Genomic DNA, 19,510 nt, shown 5'->3' on the forward strand with positions numbered 1-19,510 from the left:
TTGCCAGTATTTTCTCTGCAAGATAGCTAGTATTTGGCATCCAGATTGTACTCAGATAACTTCATTGCTGCATAATAATGTAAAACCTTTAGCTACTGCACGAGCTTTCCCACATAGGAGCTTTCTAAGGACATTTGTCCAAGATAACTATGTTAATTTTGATGTGTGTGCGCTAGCATATTTCTTAGTTTCCAGCACTATAATTTTTCCGCAATTTTATTTGTGAAGGTTGCAGTGTGATTTATTCAGTATTTGTCGTAGCAAATAAATTGTTAAATTAATTAACAATTAGAAGAATAATCTCCAGTTGCTGCAATAAGATTTCAGACTTGAAATTTTCACATGGTATCAGAGCGTGATTGATCAGATGGGGAAGCGCAAAAGCGAAGGCAAAAATTCATTGTTCAAAGGGAGTAGCAAGACGAATTTCTGGAGGTTGCGCAGAGCCTAAGCTAGGTAGATCGAATTGCTTGGGGAAGTTTGATTTTTTAGTGTAGGATTGACAGAAAAATTCGGCTTTCTAGTTGAGTAATTCCATCAGGCAGAGGGAGCAGCAGTAGCTCAGATTTTCACTGAGCAAATTCCTTGTTTGGGCACAGAGGGTTTTGCAGCAGTCTGCAGAAGCAAAATCAACACCGGTTGGAAGAGAAATAACACACACAGGGAAAATTTCTCTTAGGGGATATCAAGTCTTAGAGATCTAAATGTTTCTAGTTGCAAATTGGCAGTAGTTGTGAGTAGAATTTCTCACTCCAGGAGGGAGTGCGTATAATAGATCCAGCAACCGAGCAGAGGGAAAGAGAGAGATTTTTCTGACTAGTTTCAGAGATGGCCACAGCTAGGCTTAGAGATCAAGATAGGTTGGAGGGAGCCTCCAACTATATCATCTAGAAGGCTAGGATCTCCTTCCTTTGGATGAATATGGCATGAAAACCTATGTGGAGAATGTGGTAGCAGTACCCCAAGATGTCGATCAACTCAAGGAGCATAGAAAACAAATGGCAAAGATGAAGAAAATGATTTTGGATGGAGTCCGAGATCATCTAGTCTCACATATGGCAGACAAAGGTACGACTTATTACCGTTCAAACTAGCAGGGGTCCTATAAGGAGATCCTTGAAAGGTTACTACTAGGCTAAGGGCAACAATGGAGCAATAGCCCACTATGACCTCGACTAAAGCTCCCTACTCTTTATGGAATTTCACCGATCCTGGAAGCCTATTCACAAGAGAGGCTCACGAAATGCATGGACTAATGATAGGGCGAGAGGTGATCCTGGAAGCCTATTCACAAGAGAGGCTCAAATATGTGGCTTGCTTGTCTTGGAAGAAAAGACAAAAGGCTCTCTAGGAAGGGCTTGGGGAAAATTTCTAGGGAGGTCTTGAGTGTGTCTTATAAAGAAGATCCCTAAGCCCTAGAATTCTTGTGGAGACTTGGGTTCCAGGTGATCTTTGAAGAATTAACCTTGATAGTGCATGGGACCACACGGGACCAAGTGGACCTGAGGTTTGGTCAAGGGGATAGGATTTAGCAACCAATGTTATGCTTGACCTAATTAGGGAGGGGAAAGGGATCAAGGAATGAATTTTCGATGAAAGGCAATGCAAGGATCGCAATCAAGTTTCTAGCCTAAGGGAAACCAATGGCAAGAATTGATCTTTAAGTTAGGGCTTGCAATGTCTCAAGATCCCACTGTCGGAATCTCATGAAATTTGGAGGGCTTCTAGACACACTAGCGCAGTTGTGGACCAAAAATCCAAGTATTTGGATGGCTAGATCGTGAGATAATTGATGCCCTAGGTGACCTAGAGGACTAGACCTAGAGAAGAGGAAAGGGGAGAAGGAAAATAAGTTTAAAGTGATCACCTTTGGGTGGACCAGTGCCTAACCCTTTGGGGATATTGGAGTCAAGTAGAATTATGACTATAGACCTTTGAATTTTCTAGGTCAAGGAGGCCTCAAAGACAACTTCACTTGGCACTAGGGCAGCTTTATACTTTGTTTTGCAAGATAAACGGCTTATCAAGATGAATTTTAGTAATGAAATATCCCTAGGAACATTCATGCATTATACATGGCCCATACATGAAGCATCCACTATCTAGAAACAAAATTTCCACAACTTCACATAAGAGATGCAGCAAATAAGCACTAGTATAGCAAAATCCCAACAACAATGTATGTGACAAGATTATAAAGGAAGAATAGCGTTAAAATGTACTTACATGTATAAGAATATATCCAACCATCCAAAAACTTGCCATCAAAAAGCTCCAAGACATATAAAAATTATCCAAACATCAAAATTCATTCCATGCTCCAAAAATTCATCCTCCATGAAGGATAGCGAAAATCTCTAAAGAGATACTAGTTTCAAATCCAAGTGATGATGCTCAAATGAATCATCATCACTTCTATTTATACACTTCTAATGAGTTCCATTTAGCTACCTCGGCCTACATTAGCCCCTAAAATAAAATAATGTGCAAACAACTAACTTTTGGTGACATACCCACCAAACTAGCTCAAAAGCAAAAGAATAAGCCTCTCAAGAGGTCAAATGATCAATAATACATGTTGTTGGTGTTGAAATTTCTAAGTCTAACCCGTTAGAAATTTTACTGCACTATCTGGTTTATTTCACCTACTTGTTTAATTACTGAATAAGTTATTTAACCATATAAATTCTGAAATAAACACAAATGCAGTCTCAACCATCTACAGATCATCAACTAAAAGAAATAGACAAACACACAATGGACATCGTTATTTTTGGACAATTGTCCCCGGAAAAACCCAACTTGGGAAAACCAATGCAGTAGTTCTGAAGGTTTTATTATCAAGCAACATTTCTTGCGCACAACTGGGTGCCAAACTGGCTCACCCAACAGAGAAATCAATCTGACAGTAATACCTCTCTTCGAAAGCAGATATTAAGCAAGTCTACTCCATAAAAGTCCCTCCAACGCCTCTCTGAGGCTCTGCGTCAGCCTAGAACCCTTTACATTGGCTCTCTAGCCCTCTGCCTCAACCTACAGATGCTCTGCGCTGGCTCTCTGGCCCTCTGCGTCACCCACGCAGGCTCTCTACGCAGTCACTTTAGCCCTCTATGTGGTTCCTGTTGGCTCTGTGTCTGCCGCTCTGCCTCTACGCTAGTCTTCCGGCACTATCTCTACCTCTCTGTTATGCACTCACTGCCCCTCATTGCAACTCTAATCACTGGTTCGATTTCTCTCAGCAAACCCCGCTCCAGAAAATCGAACTGAATGATCAACTTGGTGTATCTCCCACTGACCCTCAAGCCTCCTCTTATACTTTTTATGCCGAGTCTTCAATGGTTGAGATTACATCTCTAATCAACAGCTAAGATTAGATTTGGCTTGATCCATGTCATTTAGAAACTTCTCACCCAGTTTTATATTGATACCCATTAATATGTTTATTTTCCTAAGTTTAGACTCAGGAACCCATTAAAAATATTAATTATATTAATATCTCTCTAACCAGGTGGAATTTCCCCAAAGCATTTATGGGTCTTGGAGATATCATGTGCTTTAGCCTCTCCACCAATTTTCATGGTTAGAGCACATCCAATGCTACCCCAAATCATCAGCTAGCAGAGCAGTAGCAGCAAGATAGGATATAAATATTTTCCTTTAGGATTTGCTTACATCAGTCAACTAGATGGTCTTTATGACCTACTTCCAACCAGATTTTATCATTTTTACAATCCCAAACTAGGAGATTGCTATATTATCTCATTTTATAAATGATAAAAAAAATCATTAAGGTTGTTCCATAATAGCTACAGATATGAGCCACAAATGACTCAGACTTCTTGTTTGATGGAAACCTTCCACCTGCCATGTAGCATTTAAAACTGAAAGCTACTGCATATGTTAATAATCCAACCTACATATTTCAATTAAACCCTTGGATCTAGCATTTTAACTATCCAAGGGTTTAATTGAAAAATGTAGGTTGGATTATGAACATATGCATTAGCTTTCAGTTTTAAATGCTACGTGGCAAGTGGAAGGTCTCCATCAAATTGGAAGTCTGAGTCATTTGTGGCTCATATTTGTAGGACGTAGATAGGCAGATTGGGTTATTAACATAAATAGTAGCAGTTAGCCATCCTCAAACGCTACGAGGCAGGCAGGTTTTGGTGGAATTGGGGAACAAAAAATAATTGAAACAAACTCTTGAACCTTCGAAGAACAAAACTGAGGTTCGAATATCGGAATACGAGTGCAACGAAGTGTTAACAGTTATACCTTGGTCCCGAACGGTGATGAATAAGCCGATAATGAATACAAGTGTGACGGATAATGTTGAATGATAATGCATAAGCAGGTGATGAATAAGCACAATGGTGCCTTCCTTGCCTTCCTCACGTTCCGCTTGTTCCTCAAGAGTAGGGTGCATTGTCGACAAAGAGGGACCACAGTGCACACTTTAACCTTTAACGAAAAGACAAAAACCTAAAATCATTCGCGGCATTTGCTTTTCACTTTCCCCAGTTCCGGCAAACTTATACGAGATCCATTTTCATCGACAAGGAGTCATTTCCGCAAACCCTAGATCCACCACTTGCCATTTTTTCCACATATTCTGGTGAATCCGAGGATCTTGGCCCGCCCCTTGCTAGATCCAGTAGCTTAGCTTGTCTCTTTATGGTTTATGCATTGGTAGCTGTTTGATGAAGAAGAACAATAATACCTAAGTAAAAGAAGATCCTAATCTAAAGAAGTAAAAACCAATGTTTTAAAACTCCGACTCCGACTCGGCCGAGGGTTGGCTCCGACTCCGACTCCGACTCGGTATCGACTCGGCCGGCTCGATTTCAATGACTCGGTTGGCAGTCATTTCAATGACCGGAAGATTTTCATTCATGTTTCCAAACACACAGCATTAGAATATAGATAGAAGACAACATATGATCAAAGTAGGCTCATGAATATATCCATTATATCAAAATGGCACCCAGTACATTGTCCAATACATACACGATGATGATATAGAGATCAAAACAAAAACACATAAACAAGGAGGCTATAAATGGCCTCTACAACAAAACTCTATGACCAGTACTACTGGCTACTACTAGAGTTGCCAACATCATCTGGCTCAGTGTTACTTGGGAGCAGGAGCGAAAGTGGGGAGCGAGAGCGAAAACGGGAGCGGGAGCGACATTTTGAGAAGCTCTTGGTTTGGGAGCGAATCCCAGAGGAGTTCGACAACCAATGTCACTAACATCAAGGTACATAGAGGGATTGGTGCTCTTGATTAAATACGAGTTCCAGAATCCACACCCTAATACATGACAAAATTCAATGGAAACATTGCAATCCTCCAATCCTGAAACCCTGAAAAACTGATAAGTCTGCTGGATTTTGAATGAAATCTAAAATTCTACTTTCTCCATATGAAATCCAATGAGGCCGAAACCACTCTCAAACATCCTGAGTCATTTCATGGTAATGTTAAAAATTTAAGTAAAAGGATGAAAATGAAGATTAAGGAGAATGTCACTTTTACTTTAAGAATTTAACATTACCATGAAAATTTATAACTGCTTGGAGTCCAAACCAACCAAAAAACAATTTAAAAATCCATTAAAATTTTATTAAATCGCAGTTTGACATGATGTTGGGCGTTTTTTTGTGACTCGGTCGAGTCATAACGCAAACGGCCGAGTTGGTCGAGTCAGCCATGACTCGGCCGAGTCATTGAATGACTCGGCCGAGTCATGGCTGACTCGGCCAGTCGAACCGTTCCAAAGGCCGGGTCATAGAAAAAGGTATTGGCTCGGATCAACCCGGCCGTTTCGGTTTCGAAACGGCCGTTTCTTAAAACAATGGTAAAAACCACTCACAAGCAGTTACAAATAGAAGAGAATCACTTAATGTCTATGCCCTATATTTCTCAACATCTTTGACCTAAAATAATTGACCCAAGCATGAAACCCATGCTTTAATAAGTCAATTTTAATAATAATAAAATTTCATTTTCTTTCTTTTGACAAATACATTATGTTGTGACTTAAATACATTTATGAAGACCGAACCTAGTTACATTCTTCAACACTATAGAGGGTTATGTTTTACAGTTTTTAGCATGTTACTCTGTGCATTGCTTGTTTCATATATTAATCCATTTATAGAGTTTACATGCCGTATCATACAAAAGAGTTGATATATCAACTTATCTGGGCTACCAAAATCAGGAGAATGACAGGAGGACAAGCACATCAAGCAGCACTGCAATTAAATAAACAAAAACTGCATCATGAAACAAATTTGTTTGATAGTCATAAGGTAAAGAAAAATTACAAGATCATGTAATAATCTAAAGGGTTCCCTTTTTTCACGTCTTCCTCTGCTTTGGCTAGCCGTTCATAGGCTACTTTGAGATCTTGAGCAATACTGCCTGAATTCCCCAACCTTCTCACTCCACATTTTCCCTTTTGCTGTTGGCTCTCTTGAAGAGTTATAAGCCTTTGCATATCACTAATTGCTTGTCCATAGTTACGTATGATCTCATGCAAATTGGCTCTCCTAGAAATGGCCTGCACCAAAAGGAAAGAAGAATTTATTATTTAGAGCTACAACCTATGCCTCTCCTTTTAGATCGCAGGCATAACTTCTAACAATAATTTATTGTCTCAAAACAGTTTAAAGAAATTTGGAAACAAAAAAATCTTAAAAGTTGATTTAACATTCTGACTAGTATAGAAGACAGTTAGTTTACTTCCTCCAATTTTGTCAAAATAGTCCAGGAGTATAAATTACTTTTGAGAGGAAAACAAAATCTAGATTCTAAATCCTGTCATAGCTTATCTAAGAGTAATCTTTCTATTCCTGTCATTACATTGGTCTTCAGCAGATTGGGACTGTCTAAGCTGTAAAAAGTAACCAAAAAATTCAAGCTAGACGTTGTAAATTAAATAATTTAACAAAACCATTGGAACCACAATAGTGATTGGGCATTGTTCCGGCCCTTAAGAGAATAAGCTGCAATATAAATGTAAGCAAGTCAGTACAAAATGAATAGTAGCCCAAGGATTGACTTCTGGTATAATTAGATGAAAAAAAGGTAAATGGTGAATCCCGTACAGACCTTAGGATACTCTGGATTAAGGGCCATGGCTCGATTGCAGTCTGCAATGGCATCTACAATGTGACCTTGAGCATGAGAAGCTGCAGCTCGATTGCAAAAGCACACGGAAGTAAAAGGCCTTGATGCATTATTGCATGCCAATGCAGCAGTGTAGTGTTCCTCTGCTGCTGCATATTTACCTGCTTGGAATGCTTCATTCCCTGCAACCTGCTACCAGATAAACATCAATATGACCCACACATAATAGGAAGGGGCTTCACGATTTAAATAGTAGTATTTGTGGTCTGATATAGTTCAAAATTCAAATGAATATTCATTCTACAACTGACCTTCACAAAAGAAATGTTATTTCAGAGGCAGTATTAACGTGCAAATCAGAGGGGTTCTACAGATGGTTCAAAGGCAAAATACAAAAATTAAAATCTGCAAGAATATTTAGCAGCAAATACACAAATGCAATATCATTATCAATTGTATGTTCATGTAAATTTTGGGCTGTGACAAGGTACAGTGCCAAGAATTCCAGTAATATATTTGAACCAAGAAAATACAGTGAGGGGCTTTACAGATAGTTCAAACTACAAACTTCAAAATCTGAAAGAATATTTTAACATTGAATAACAACCGAAAATGGAGTATCATTAGCAGTTTTATGTTAACATAAAATTTGGGTCCCGACAAGGAACACTGCCAAGAATTCCAGTAATATTTTTTAATCAAGAAAATATAGCATAAAATGAGTAAATATCTACCTAATTCCTTCTGCTCAGATAGGTGCATGTTATCCCCCCTTTCAGCAGGGGTACCCCTAGTAAATTTTTGGTAACAGAGCAATTTGTGGCATGGCATAGCCTTCCTTGATGGTTTGGTTGCATTCTGAATTTTGGGTACTTTCACAATTCCCAAGGCAGTTTGCGTTGTTCGATGCACTTCACATATATTGGGACATTGATCACATCTCTTGGAGCATCATTGGGTCTATTTGGCACATTTGGATATCTCCTTGATATGTGGAGGATCATTAAACACCATCCTTATTTGTCACCTTATGAGCTGATTTGCAAAACAAGGCAGCTGTGGGGGTTTGAGATGATGTAAAGGATGATTTGGATAAATCATGATGACACACCATGCACTTGAGACTCCTTGGATGATGTGGATATGGCTGAAATAAAGTATCTTAAAGGATGATGAGTTGGAAATGAAGATAAATTTCATTATAATCTGATGTCACTAGGCTGGATGGGGGTATAATGACCCAAATTTTGGCTTATAGAGGCATTTTTCATGCTTCATGGAGTATCTTGATCCAAGGTATGATCATGAGCCTTTATTTGAGACATTATGTGGGGGTATCGGGCCATTATATCACTTGTTTTATGGACCTGTTATAACAATGCCGCCCTCTTTGATGGAGTATTACCACCTTTTCATGAGGTCATTGCACTAGAAAAGGAAGAACATTGGACATATTTTGACTTGGAGCAAGCAGCATTGGACCACCATTTATTAAGAGAATTCTGAGGTAAAAAAAAAGGTCTCAAAGCAAAAAATGTATTAACAAAATCAACTTTAAAAGACCAACAAGATTCAAGATGATGATGTCATCCCCAGGGTTAAGTATTTTTGGAGGTAAAAGAAGAAAATTAAATTTTTTAATTGCATTTTCAGCTCACCTCCTCATAGGTTAATGCAAATGTCAAGTGTAGGCATCCTATGCATACTTTTGAGTAAATCCACACTGAAAAAAATGAAAATGAATAAAAAAAAAATGTTTATTTTTTAGTAGACCCACACCAATACTTAAAAAGAAACGCCATTTTTATATATTTTCAATTTTCTTGGTGTGGGTCTAATCAAAAAGTATGCAAAGTCGATAATCTTTCCTACACTTGACATTTGAGTAAAACTATGAAGAGATAAGTTAAAAATATAATTAAGAAAAAAAACAATTTTCTTTTTTTCTCTTCTTTTTGTAAGTTTGGTGGGACTACATGTTCATCATGTCCAATATATCACCCCGATCGGGGCGGGGAATTGAACCGGTGACTTCACATCAATGAGTGCCTTAACAGAGCACCCGATCACCATCTATCCAAGATCTCATGGACTTCTTTTTTTCCCTTTAAAATCAACTCTTATTTTATTATTTTAACTATTATTTTATTATTTTCTTTAGGAGGCCCACTTTATACCTCAATATTCATCTAATGTTTCATGGAATGTTGACTATCACTGACAACCTTTGACTGTTCAAAGGCTAGACATTGGTAGGCTGGACCATTTGTGCTTTTCTTTTGTGGATCGACCCCATTTGTGGGGCTTCAACTCATCTTATCAATGTACATGTGGCTTGGCCACTTTTATTTTATTGTTGAGATAGTTTAGTTAGTTGGAATTTTGATTTAATTAACTAAATTTAAGAAATCAATTAAAGAATTATTATTTTATTGAAAAGGGAGGAATGCGTCACGTATATAAAGAGATGCACTCCCTCATTTTCAATCATGGTTGGATTTATGAAACAACTAATATCCTTCGAGCTTAATGGAAATATCTTTATTGGAGCACTTTTGTTATAAAGGGATTATCTATATGATGAATGTTTTTGAGTTAGAAGCTATTCTTTCTTGGGTTTTCTTTTACATCATAAAATACATCATTGGATTACTCAAGACTACCACAAGGCTACTCGGTCCATTCATTTGAGGACAACTTTGTCACTCAGAAAGAGGACATCTAGAGGTTATGCTCACATGCTCTTCTTTGTTGGTTTGGTGTAGCATTTAATCCTCCTTCAAAGGCCATATTCAAGTTCTTTAGCAAGAGTTTTAATTCTATTTCATGCCATACCTGATCTTTTGGTTGAAGGCTTTCCCCTTGGAGGGATCCCTTCTAGTGGAACCATAATTTCATGATTTTCCTTAGTGGAACCATAATTTCATGATTTTCCTTGATTAACGAGAGGGTTAATTTAAATTATAGGGTTCTAACCTCTTTACCTAATCCACAAGCACAAAATAACTGACATAAGAGGCTTTTCTTCTTGATCTCATCTTGCCATTTTATTCTTCACCCTCCATAGCCATAGTAGGATATTGGCACTGATCTTCATATCCATCCATCACTTATTTCAAGAAAACCTAAAAACTCCAAAAAAATGTTTACGTAGGCTCCTATCAACATCACCCTATGCTCATTTGACTAAGCCTTAGTGATCCTCATAGGGAAGCATGTTTGAATCGGAGTAGAGTTGGCCTAAAGTGAGAGGATAAGTTGCTAAGGTGACAATGGGTGACCTTCCTAAAAGGTTCCCGTCGAGTTGTGCATTGTGGATTGGGTGGTAACATTTTTTTGGCATTGTTGTGGGGGATAGAGCCCATTCTCCTAGGAAAATGACATTTGTGAGTGTTATTGAAGATCTTCTCACATGGCAACTCCATGAAGGGATGAAGCACTTGTTCCTTAAAATTATGAAGACTTTGTCCAATTTGGTGTTAGTTTTTGTAGCATCGGATGTGTTCTAGCCATGAAATTTGGTGGAAAGCCTAAAATACATGAAATCTCCAAAACCCAAAAATCGTTTATGGAAATTCCACCTAGAAATGACTTAATTAGATTATTAACCAGTTTTATAATTTTTCCTAAGTCTAAACTTAGGGAAGATGGTTAATTAATTAGAATTACTTAAGTCAACTTGAGAATCATCTAGAAACTCACATGGATTGACTTCAAGATGATCCTAGCCATTGATTAAGATTTAATCCTAGTCGTTGGAGTCCCAATAGTTGATTATAAGAGGAAGTCGATGGGCACTTGGAGAAGACACACCAGTGTAGATACTTTGCTGCCCACGTAGTTCGATTTTCTCAGTCGCAAAGACTCAGCAAGGAACATAGAGCCAGTGGGTGAGCAGCAAGTGGTAGAGGAGGTCAGCAGCATTTCTGGGGGAAGCGTTCCAGTTCCGAGAGAGGCAGTAAACGGAAGACCGAAATTCCCAGAGGGTCTACACAAGCACTACACAGAGGTTGACGCGGAACGATCTATGTGTGGCTAGGGAGGCAATTTTGGGCACATAAATTAGCTGTGTGGTGAGAGAAAATTCTCATAATAATTTTTCCAGTATTTTTCCTCAGATTAGATTGCTAGTAGAGCATCTAAATTATTATACTCAGAATTGTTGTTGAAGAATAATAATAAAACTCTCATCTGCTACATCGGTTTTCCCACATTAGGTTTTCTGAGGACAATTGTCCAAAAATAATTGTCAAAATTCCTTTGTGTTCTATAATTTCTCAGTTTCCAGTGCTATTTTCTTTCGTAATATTTATTTGTGAAAATCACAGTGTGAATTATTTGGTATTTGTCGTAGCAAACTGCAAATAAATTGTTAAATAAATTAACAATTAGGAAAACAATTTTCAATTGCTGTTGTTGACCACTACCAGTCAACTACCCATGCAGTACACCCCCTTTTTCTTTGCAAAAATGGGTAGCACCTGATCAACGTGTCTGTGCCATCCTGCAGTCATCAGCAGCTTGATCATTTAAATTGTAAACCCAGTCTGCATATATGAATTGTAAATAATCTTAGCAGATATGAGTCGTGTATGTAAATTGCCTAGGTGGACCTAACTTTCTAATGGTAATCTACGTCCCGGAAGGTTTTTCGTCTCACCGATCCATGATCGACAGAGTTTTCCTTCAGCCTGACCCCAAAGCCGGGATGGATTTTGTCATTAGAATTTTAGGAGAATCCTAGTGTGTTAATCTGCTAGATTATAGTTGTGTCGCAGAACTGGGTGGTTATGAGGGTCTATGTCAAATTGGTTTCCCCCCTTATGATGTAAAGTGTCTTGAGGGTTAGAAAATTTTTTAAACCCCTCATGAGTCCTAAGTCCTAGGTCCTAGGAGATTTTTCCAAAGGCTAAGGTTCGAGGATCCATTTAAAAATAAATTAAAAAAATAAAAAAAATAAAAATAAAAAGAATAAAATAAAAATTAATAAAAAAATTATAAAATAAAGCAAAAACCCTAAGATAATAAAATAATAATATTTTGAGTGAATGCATGCAAAATTTCATTTTTTAAATGAATTAACAAATTCGACGGATGAGATTAAGATATGTCTTGATCCTCATCGACGGTCGAGATCATTTCGACATGGATCACTCGAACTAACCGTTGGGATCATTTCCTTTAAGTAGGGTGCTAGGGGTCATTTGAGATCATGAGATCTGTGAGTCTTGTGTTGAAGAAGCTCTCTTGTAGTTCATTTTTTTTGTGCAATAAAGAAGACTTTGGGGTTAAAAATCTTGCTGGTGTTACTCTTCTGAAAATGTTGTAAGATTGTTCTATTTGTTCTGCATAATTTTATTTTCAGCCATTAATGATAGCTTAATGAAGATTGATCTAGGCACAGGTATCTTGTCTGATCTTTGGGGTTTGAATGATAGTTTAGATTCTGAAATACATTGGCAGGTATCTCCATTTGATCGGGGTTTCACTATTGTTTCTCCTTCTACATTGATGCTTGACTTTAAGCTGTGCAGGAAATCCTTTTTTTTAGATTATCGGGCGTTAGAGGAAGTTCTCGGATGAACCAGCCAATTCCCGGATTGTGTTTTCTGAAAGAGCCCAGCCAGTTCTTGATCCCGGGCTTATCATTCGAATTATTTTTTATGAATGCATGCAGGGTTTTCTGAAGCATTTTACATTTAAATTAAATTCTGATAATATTACTGTGATTATTGATAAATCTGGCTACTAAAGAGCCTTAGATCTGTAAATACTGTAATTCTTTTGCCAGATCTAGGGTTTTGATTTTGTTTACTGCAAATTTTTTGATTTTAGGTTAGTTTGAAGGGTTTTACTTAAAAATTTTGCATATATCTGCAGGCTTTTGTTTTTCTATCTTGCAGGTTACAGAGAAGATTTGGAGGATAATTTATTTCTTGCAGGGTTTCCATCTTAGCCATCCAAGGGTTCCAAATATCAGTTTTCAGATCTGCAGCTTCCTAGGCTACCCGCAGTCCCCTCTCTACCTGCATTTATCCATCCTGTATATGCTTCATGCACTTCCAATTTGTGGCTAGACCATTTATCGCTTTTCCTCTGCTATCAAACAAAATCCTGTCGTCCTAACTCAGCCCCGCAAATAGTCATGCAAATAAAATTACCAGCCTAGACATATCTGCGTGCAAATTTGGGAGTAGTTCATCATTTCCTTGGTACAGTCAGCTCCAGGGCCAGCTTCACACCATTGGATCTTCTGCACTACACCTATTATTGATTCAATCATCTCTCGGAAATGTTTTCCTATTATTCTTGTTGCTTCAGATCCCCACATATAGCCTTTTTTTTGGGTTTCAACGTGACCATACATTCGTATTCCAGCACGGGCATGGGCGATGAGGGTTACGTATCGGTATAGCACAGTCAATCAACGACGATTCACCCTTTGCGCTCAGTACGCCTCACGCATTTCTGATCTAAGGCTGAAGGTTACGTGCTGGGCATCATTTTGTGCGGCTGTGTATTAACTGGATGAAAGGGGAACGCGTTTAATCCATCTACCACTGTATCCAGCGAGCTATCGGTGTGCATTCTTGCGTGGGAGCTTCAGAAAACGTTCGAAATCGCAAGTTATCTGCCATCAAACCAGTCTGCGTATCATCGTCCTCAGGTTATTTTAAAATCGATTTCAAGTTCTTTCTTGGCCGCCGACAGGTAAAATCCAAAATCCGATTCATGTTTTTTTTTTTTTTCTGCCCTCCTCCGTCGAACTGTGCTCTCGAGCTTTCGTTCTACGTTTCAATCTTTCTGACGGGGTCGGGATTTCCTCTTTAACGCAGACATTGGTATCAAACGTTTGATCTTTGTTTTAATGTCATGGTTTCGTTAGGTTTTAGTTTAGCATAGTCTAGTTATTTTCGTTTAGATCCAAGCGTTAATATTTTTTAGATTTCGTTAGTTTCTTAGCGTATACTTAGATTTAATTTTGTTTCTTTTATTTTTCTTATTTTTATTTTTTCAATCTTTATAAAAATATCAAAACAAATGTTTGTTTCAAATTTGGTTTTATGTTAATAAAATATATGAAAATACAAAAATTAGAAATCATAAAAAATCCAAAAGAGGCAATAAAAAGTTTTCCCTTTTTTTTAAGTTTTAGATTTAGATTTCAAAGTTTTGTTTTAAGTTAGATTTTAAAATTTTATTTTTGATTGAAAAGCATAAAAGGTATCGTGGGAAATGTTGCCAGTTTCAGTTTTTCTCGGGAAATCATCACACAATATTTTTTCACGCTGAGATTTAAAATGAATAGACAAGTCTGCGCATGAATGAACATCTTAAAGATTTGCTTCATATGATATCTAGTTAATGATTTATAATTTTAAGGCATTGATTGAATTTTTCTTAATTACTGGATATCGGTCATTATAAGAGCTTTGTGGTTTTAAAAGGATATCTTGCACTGTTCTAAGTTACTTGATGATAAATGATTGTTGTTCATGGTTTGTATTTCTATATCATCTAGCAAGTAATCATTTACACATAAATCTTATAAGGCACTGGTCCGCTAAATTAATAAAATCATTTTTAGTGCTTCGTGTCTCCCAAACCAACTGATCAACAGTTGGTCTCCTTCACCTCATAGGGTCTACCCCCCTTAGCCACGGGAGACAGGCTTAAACGGAGAGATTGGGGATCAGAGTGACAGCCCCCGGTCTGAGCGTTGTCGTGTCAATCTGCGCGACAACATTTTTTGGCGTCGTTGCCGAGGACAGAGTTTTTCTGTTCCTGGCGTTTCATCGACATTCATCTTCTCATCTTTCTCATCTCTCATTTGAGCTGGCAGATTCAATCTTTTGGGTTATCATTTGGATCTTTCATCACCTTATCTTTCGTCATATCAGAAACTTCTCTTCGATTTGTTTCTTGTTTGGGTGGCGACTCCATTTTCTTATTTTCCCAGACAAGGAACCTCTGTCATATCAGCGTGTTTGTTGCTTTTTGGATCGTAGAATCAGATTCATTGTTCAAGTGGCGACTCCACTTCTTTCATCTATTATTTTTCTTGAGCAGAGATCTCGTTCTATCATCCATTTGATCCCTTATTATTCATCATGGATTATTCATTTAAACCATGTCATTTTACTGACCGTCTCCATGATTTTCCGGAGGAGGCCATTTCCAAATTACCTGTGTTTTCGGGTGGTGATTCAATTGTTGTTAGAAGGTATCTAGGCTTGTTTACTCGCATAATGATCATATATTGTAGACCCCCTCAGTTTAATCATGAAGATATCAAGATGCGTCTTTTTGTCTTTTCTTTAGAGGGTGATGCTTTGAATTGGTTTAACAATTTTCCTAAGGATTCTTTCACTTCTTTACAAGACATTGTCAATGCTTTTAAAGATAGATATGGTAATCCAAACAGCTTGCCTTCTACCCCTAAAATTGTGCAACAGAATGAAAGTAGTTTGATAAAAGGTCCAGCTGTCAATGAAAGATTCCAAGACGATTCTTCATATCAGAATGTGTCGTCCACCTGTACTATTTCAGATCAAGTCCATGATAGTGGAAAAGCAGGGACAAATGACAATTGAAAGGAAGATCAAAGGCAAATTATACAAGAGCTAATGACGCTGGTAAAAAATATGGAGATTAATCAAACTAATTACATCAATGATGTGAGAACTTTATGCACCCACCTGGAAAAACGTAATAGGGAAATGGAGATTATGCAAAATCAGCATGCTAAAGAAATTGAGGCCATAAAGACTAGTCATGACACAGAAATTAGATTTATGCAAAACAAGTTATCAGGCTTAGAGGAAAATATGATGACCATGAAAGCTGATCATGATAAGGAAATTAATTCTATACATACCAAGTTATTAACTATGGATGAAGAAATGACTATCATGACGTTCAATCATAATAATCAGTTAGCTACCATGCAAGCAAATCATAAAGAAGAAATAAACTCTATGCAATGTTGCTTGATGAATATAAAGGAAAAGAACGATAAAGTAATAAAAGATATGGAAGAATACCATGCTAGGCAAATCAATGCTATAAAGGTTGAACACTCTAGTCAGATGGATGCCATTAAAAAACAGGTTCAAAAGTTTCAACAATGGTCAGAGGATAAAAGAAACCAGGAAACATCAATAGATCAGGAGCCTTCTCATTTGCCGCAACAAGCTCCGTCTTATTATGAGGAGGTCATTGGTTCGATTGAAAGATGGTTAATTGAAGGTGATCCAGATAGACTTAAAAATGATAAAGATCAGATGCAGGATAAAGAAAGACATGTCACGCATATCTTACATACTTCATCTGATAGCTTTGAAACAGAAAGTTCCATGTCATCAGTAATACAACCTGCCACAAAGAAAAAGCGCAAGAGAAAGAAAATGAGAAGAAGATTTGATGCATCAGACGGCCGCGAGCAGCTTGATTTTCGGATAGGAAAAAGTCCTACCATATGCAGAATTGGACATGGCACATCCGACAAGCAGCCGACAGATTTGCCTGAAAGCAGGCAAATGCTCAGTATACACTATATTGAACACATCTGATGCCATGGGGCATCCTTTGTATTGTATTTCTAACCCTACTCCTTGTTTTTTTTCGCATTTTTATTTCTGTTTTAGGATTAGATTTACTTTTCTAGATAGTTAATAAATGAAGAGCTTTTATCTTTCCTGTGCTTAATCTTACATGATGATTTTTGGATGGACGCTACTTATTTTTATCTGTGTGTTGCGTGGATGCAGATTCTGGATTCTCACATTCCTACAGAGCAGCAACGTGTCCCCAAGTAGAGCCAAATGTTGACCACTACCGGTCAACTACCCATGCAGTACACCCCCTTTTTCTTTGCAAAAATGGGTAGCACCTGATCGACGTGTCTGTGCCATCCTGCAGTCATCAGCAGCTTGATCATTTAAATTGTAAACCCAGTCTGCATATATGAATTGTAAATAATCTTAGAAGATATGAGTCGTGTATGTAAATTGCCTAGGTGGACCTAACTTTCTAATGGTAATCTACGTCCCGGAAGGTTTTTCGTCTCACCGATCCATGATCGACAGAGTTTTCCTTCAGCCTGACCCCAAAGCCGGGATGGATTTTGTCATTAGAATTTTAGGAGAATCCTAGTGTGTTAATCTGCTAGATTATAGTTGTGTCGCAGAACTGGGTGGTTATGAGGGTCTATGTCAAATTGGTTTTCCCCCCTTATGATGTAAAGTGTCTTGAGGGTTAGAAAAATTTTTAAACCCCTCATGAGTCCTAAGTCCTAGGTCCTAGGAGATTTTTCCAAAGGCTAAGGTTCGAGGATCCATTTAAAAATAAATTTAAAAAATTAAAAAAAAAATAAAATAAAAAGAATAAAATAATAAATAATAAAAAAATTATAAAATAAAGCAAAAACCCTAAAATAATAAAATAATAATATTTTGAGTGAATGCATGCAAAATTTCATTTTTTAAATGAATTAACAAATTCGACGGATGAGATTAAGATATGTCTTGATCCTCATCGACGGTCGAGATCATTTCGACATGGATCACTCGAACTAGCCGTTGGGATCATTTCCTTTAAGTAGGGTGCTAGGGGTCATTTGAGATCATGAGATCTGTGAGTCTTGTGTTGAAGAAGCTCTCTTGTAGTTCATTTTTTTTGTGCAATAAATAAGACTTTGGGGTTAAAAATCTTGCTGGTGTTACTCTTCTGAAAATGTTGTAAGATTGTTCTATTTGTTCTGCATAATTCTATTTTCAGCCATTAATGATAGCTTAATGAAGATTGATCTAGGCACAGGTATCTTGTCTGATCTTTGGGGTTTGAATGATAGTTTAGATTCTGAAATATATTGGCACGTATCTCCATTTGATCGGGGTTTCACTGATTCTACATTGATGGTTGACTTTAAGCTGTGCAGGAAATCCTTTTTTTTAGATTACCGGGCGTTAGGGGAAGTTCTCGGATGAACCAGCCAACTCCCGGATTGTGTTTTCTGAAAGAGCCCAGCCAGTTCTTGATCCCGGGCTTATCATTCGAATTATTTTTTATGAATGCATGCAGGGTTTTCTGAAGCATTTTACATTTAAATTAAATTCTGATAATATTACTGTGATTATTGATAAATCTGGCTACTAAAGAGCCTTAGATCTGTAAATACTGTAATTCTTTTGCCGGATCTAGGGTTTTGATTTTGTTTACTGCAATTTTTTTGATTTTAGGTTAGTTTGAAGGGTTTTACTTAAAAATTTTGCATATATCTGCAGGCTTTTGTTTTTCTATCTTGCAGGTTACAGAGAAGATTTGGAGGATAATTTATTTCTTGCAGGGTTTCCATCTTAGCCATCCAAGGGTTCCAGATATCAGTTTTCAGATCTGCAGCTTCCTAGGCTACCCGCAGTCCCCTCTCTACCTGCATTTATCCATCCTGTATATGCTTCATGCACTTCCAATTTGTGGCCAGACCATTTATCGCTTTTCCTCTGCTATCAAACAAAATCCCGTCGTCCTGACTCAGCCCCGCAAATAGTCATGCAAATAAAATTACCAGCCTAGACATATCTGCGTGCAAATTTGGGAGTAGTTCATCATTTCCTTGGTACAGTCAGCTCCAGGGCCAGCTTCACACCATTGGATCTTCTGCACTACACCTATTATTGATTCAATCATCTCTCGGAAACGTTTTCCTATTATTGTTGTTGCTTCAGATCCCCACATATAGCCATTTTTTTTGGGTTTCAACGTGACCATACATTCGTATTCCAGCACGGGCATGGGCGATAAGGGTTACGTATCGGTATAGCACAGTCAATCAACGACGATTCACCCTTTGCGCTCAGTACGCCTCACGCATTTCAGATCTAAGGCTGAAGGTTACATGCTGGGCATCATTTTGTGTGACTGTGTATTAACTGGATGAAAGGGGAACGCGTTTAATCCATCTACCACTGTATCCAGCGAGCTATCGATGTGCATTCTTGCATGGGAGCTTCAGAAAACGTTCAAAATCGCAAGTTATCTGCCATCAAACCAGTCTGCGTATCATCGTCCTCAGGTTATTTTAAAATCGATTTCAAGTTCTTTCTTGGCCGCCAACAGGTAAAATCCAAAATCCGATTCATGTTTTTGCCCTCCTTCGTCGAACTGTGCTCTCGAGCTTTCGTTCTACGTTTCAATATTTCTGACGGGGTCGGGATTTCCTCTTTAACGCAGACATTGGTATCAAAGGTTTGATCTTTGTTTTAATGTCATGGTTCCGTTAGGTTTTAGTTTAGCATAGTCTAGTTATTTTTGTTTAGATCCAAGCATTAATATTTTTTAGATTTCGTTAGTTTCTTAGCGTATACTTAG

The 19,510-nt window shown here is 37.7% G+C and overlaps 1 protein-coding gene across 1 annotated transcript in view; it reads right to left on the reverse strand.

The window, feature by feature from the left end:
- Positions 1-19,510, reverse strand: part of LOC149184528 (uncharacterized) — a 322,500-nt gene that overhangs the window by 82,744 nt on the left and 220,246 nt on the right. The window contains exons 10-11 of the mRNA XM_089415361.1: positions 7,124-7,330; positions 6,337-6,572 (exon numbers count right to left, since the gene is read on the reverse strand). Of these exons, the coding sequence (XP_089271487.1) occupies positions 6,337-6,572; positions 7,124-7,330 (443 nt within the window). The remainder of the gene's footprint in view (positions 1-6,336; positions 6,573-7,123; positions 7,331-19,510) is intronic.

The sequence above is a fragment of the Pinus tabuliformis genome, chromosome 3_2 (genome assembly GCF_031772625.1).
Source record: "Pinus tabuliformis cultivar Carrire ecotype Pingquan chromosome 3_2, CPIR1, whole genome shotgun sequence".
Taxonomy (NCBI): domain Eukaryota; kingdom Viridiplantae; phylum Streptophyta; class Pinopsida; order Pinales; family Pinaceae; genus Pinus; species Pinus tabuliformis.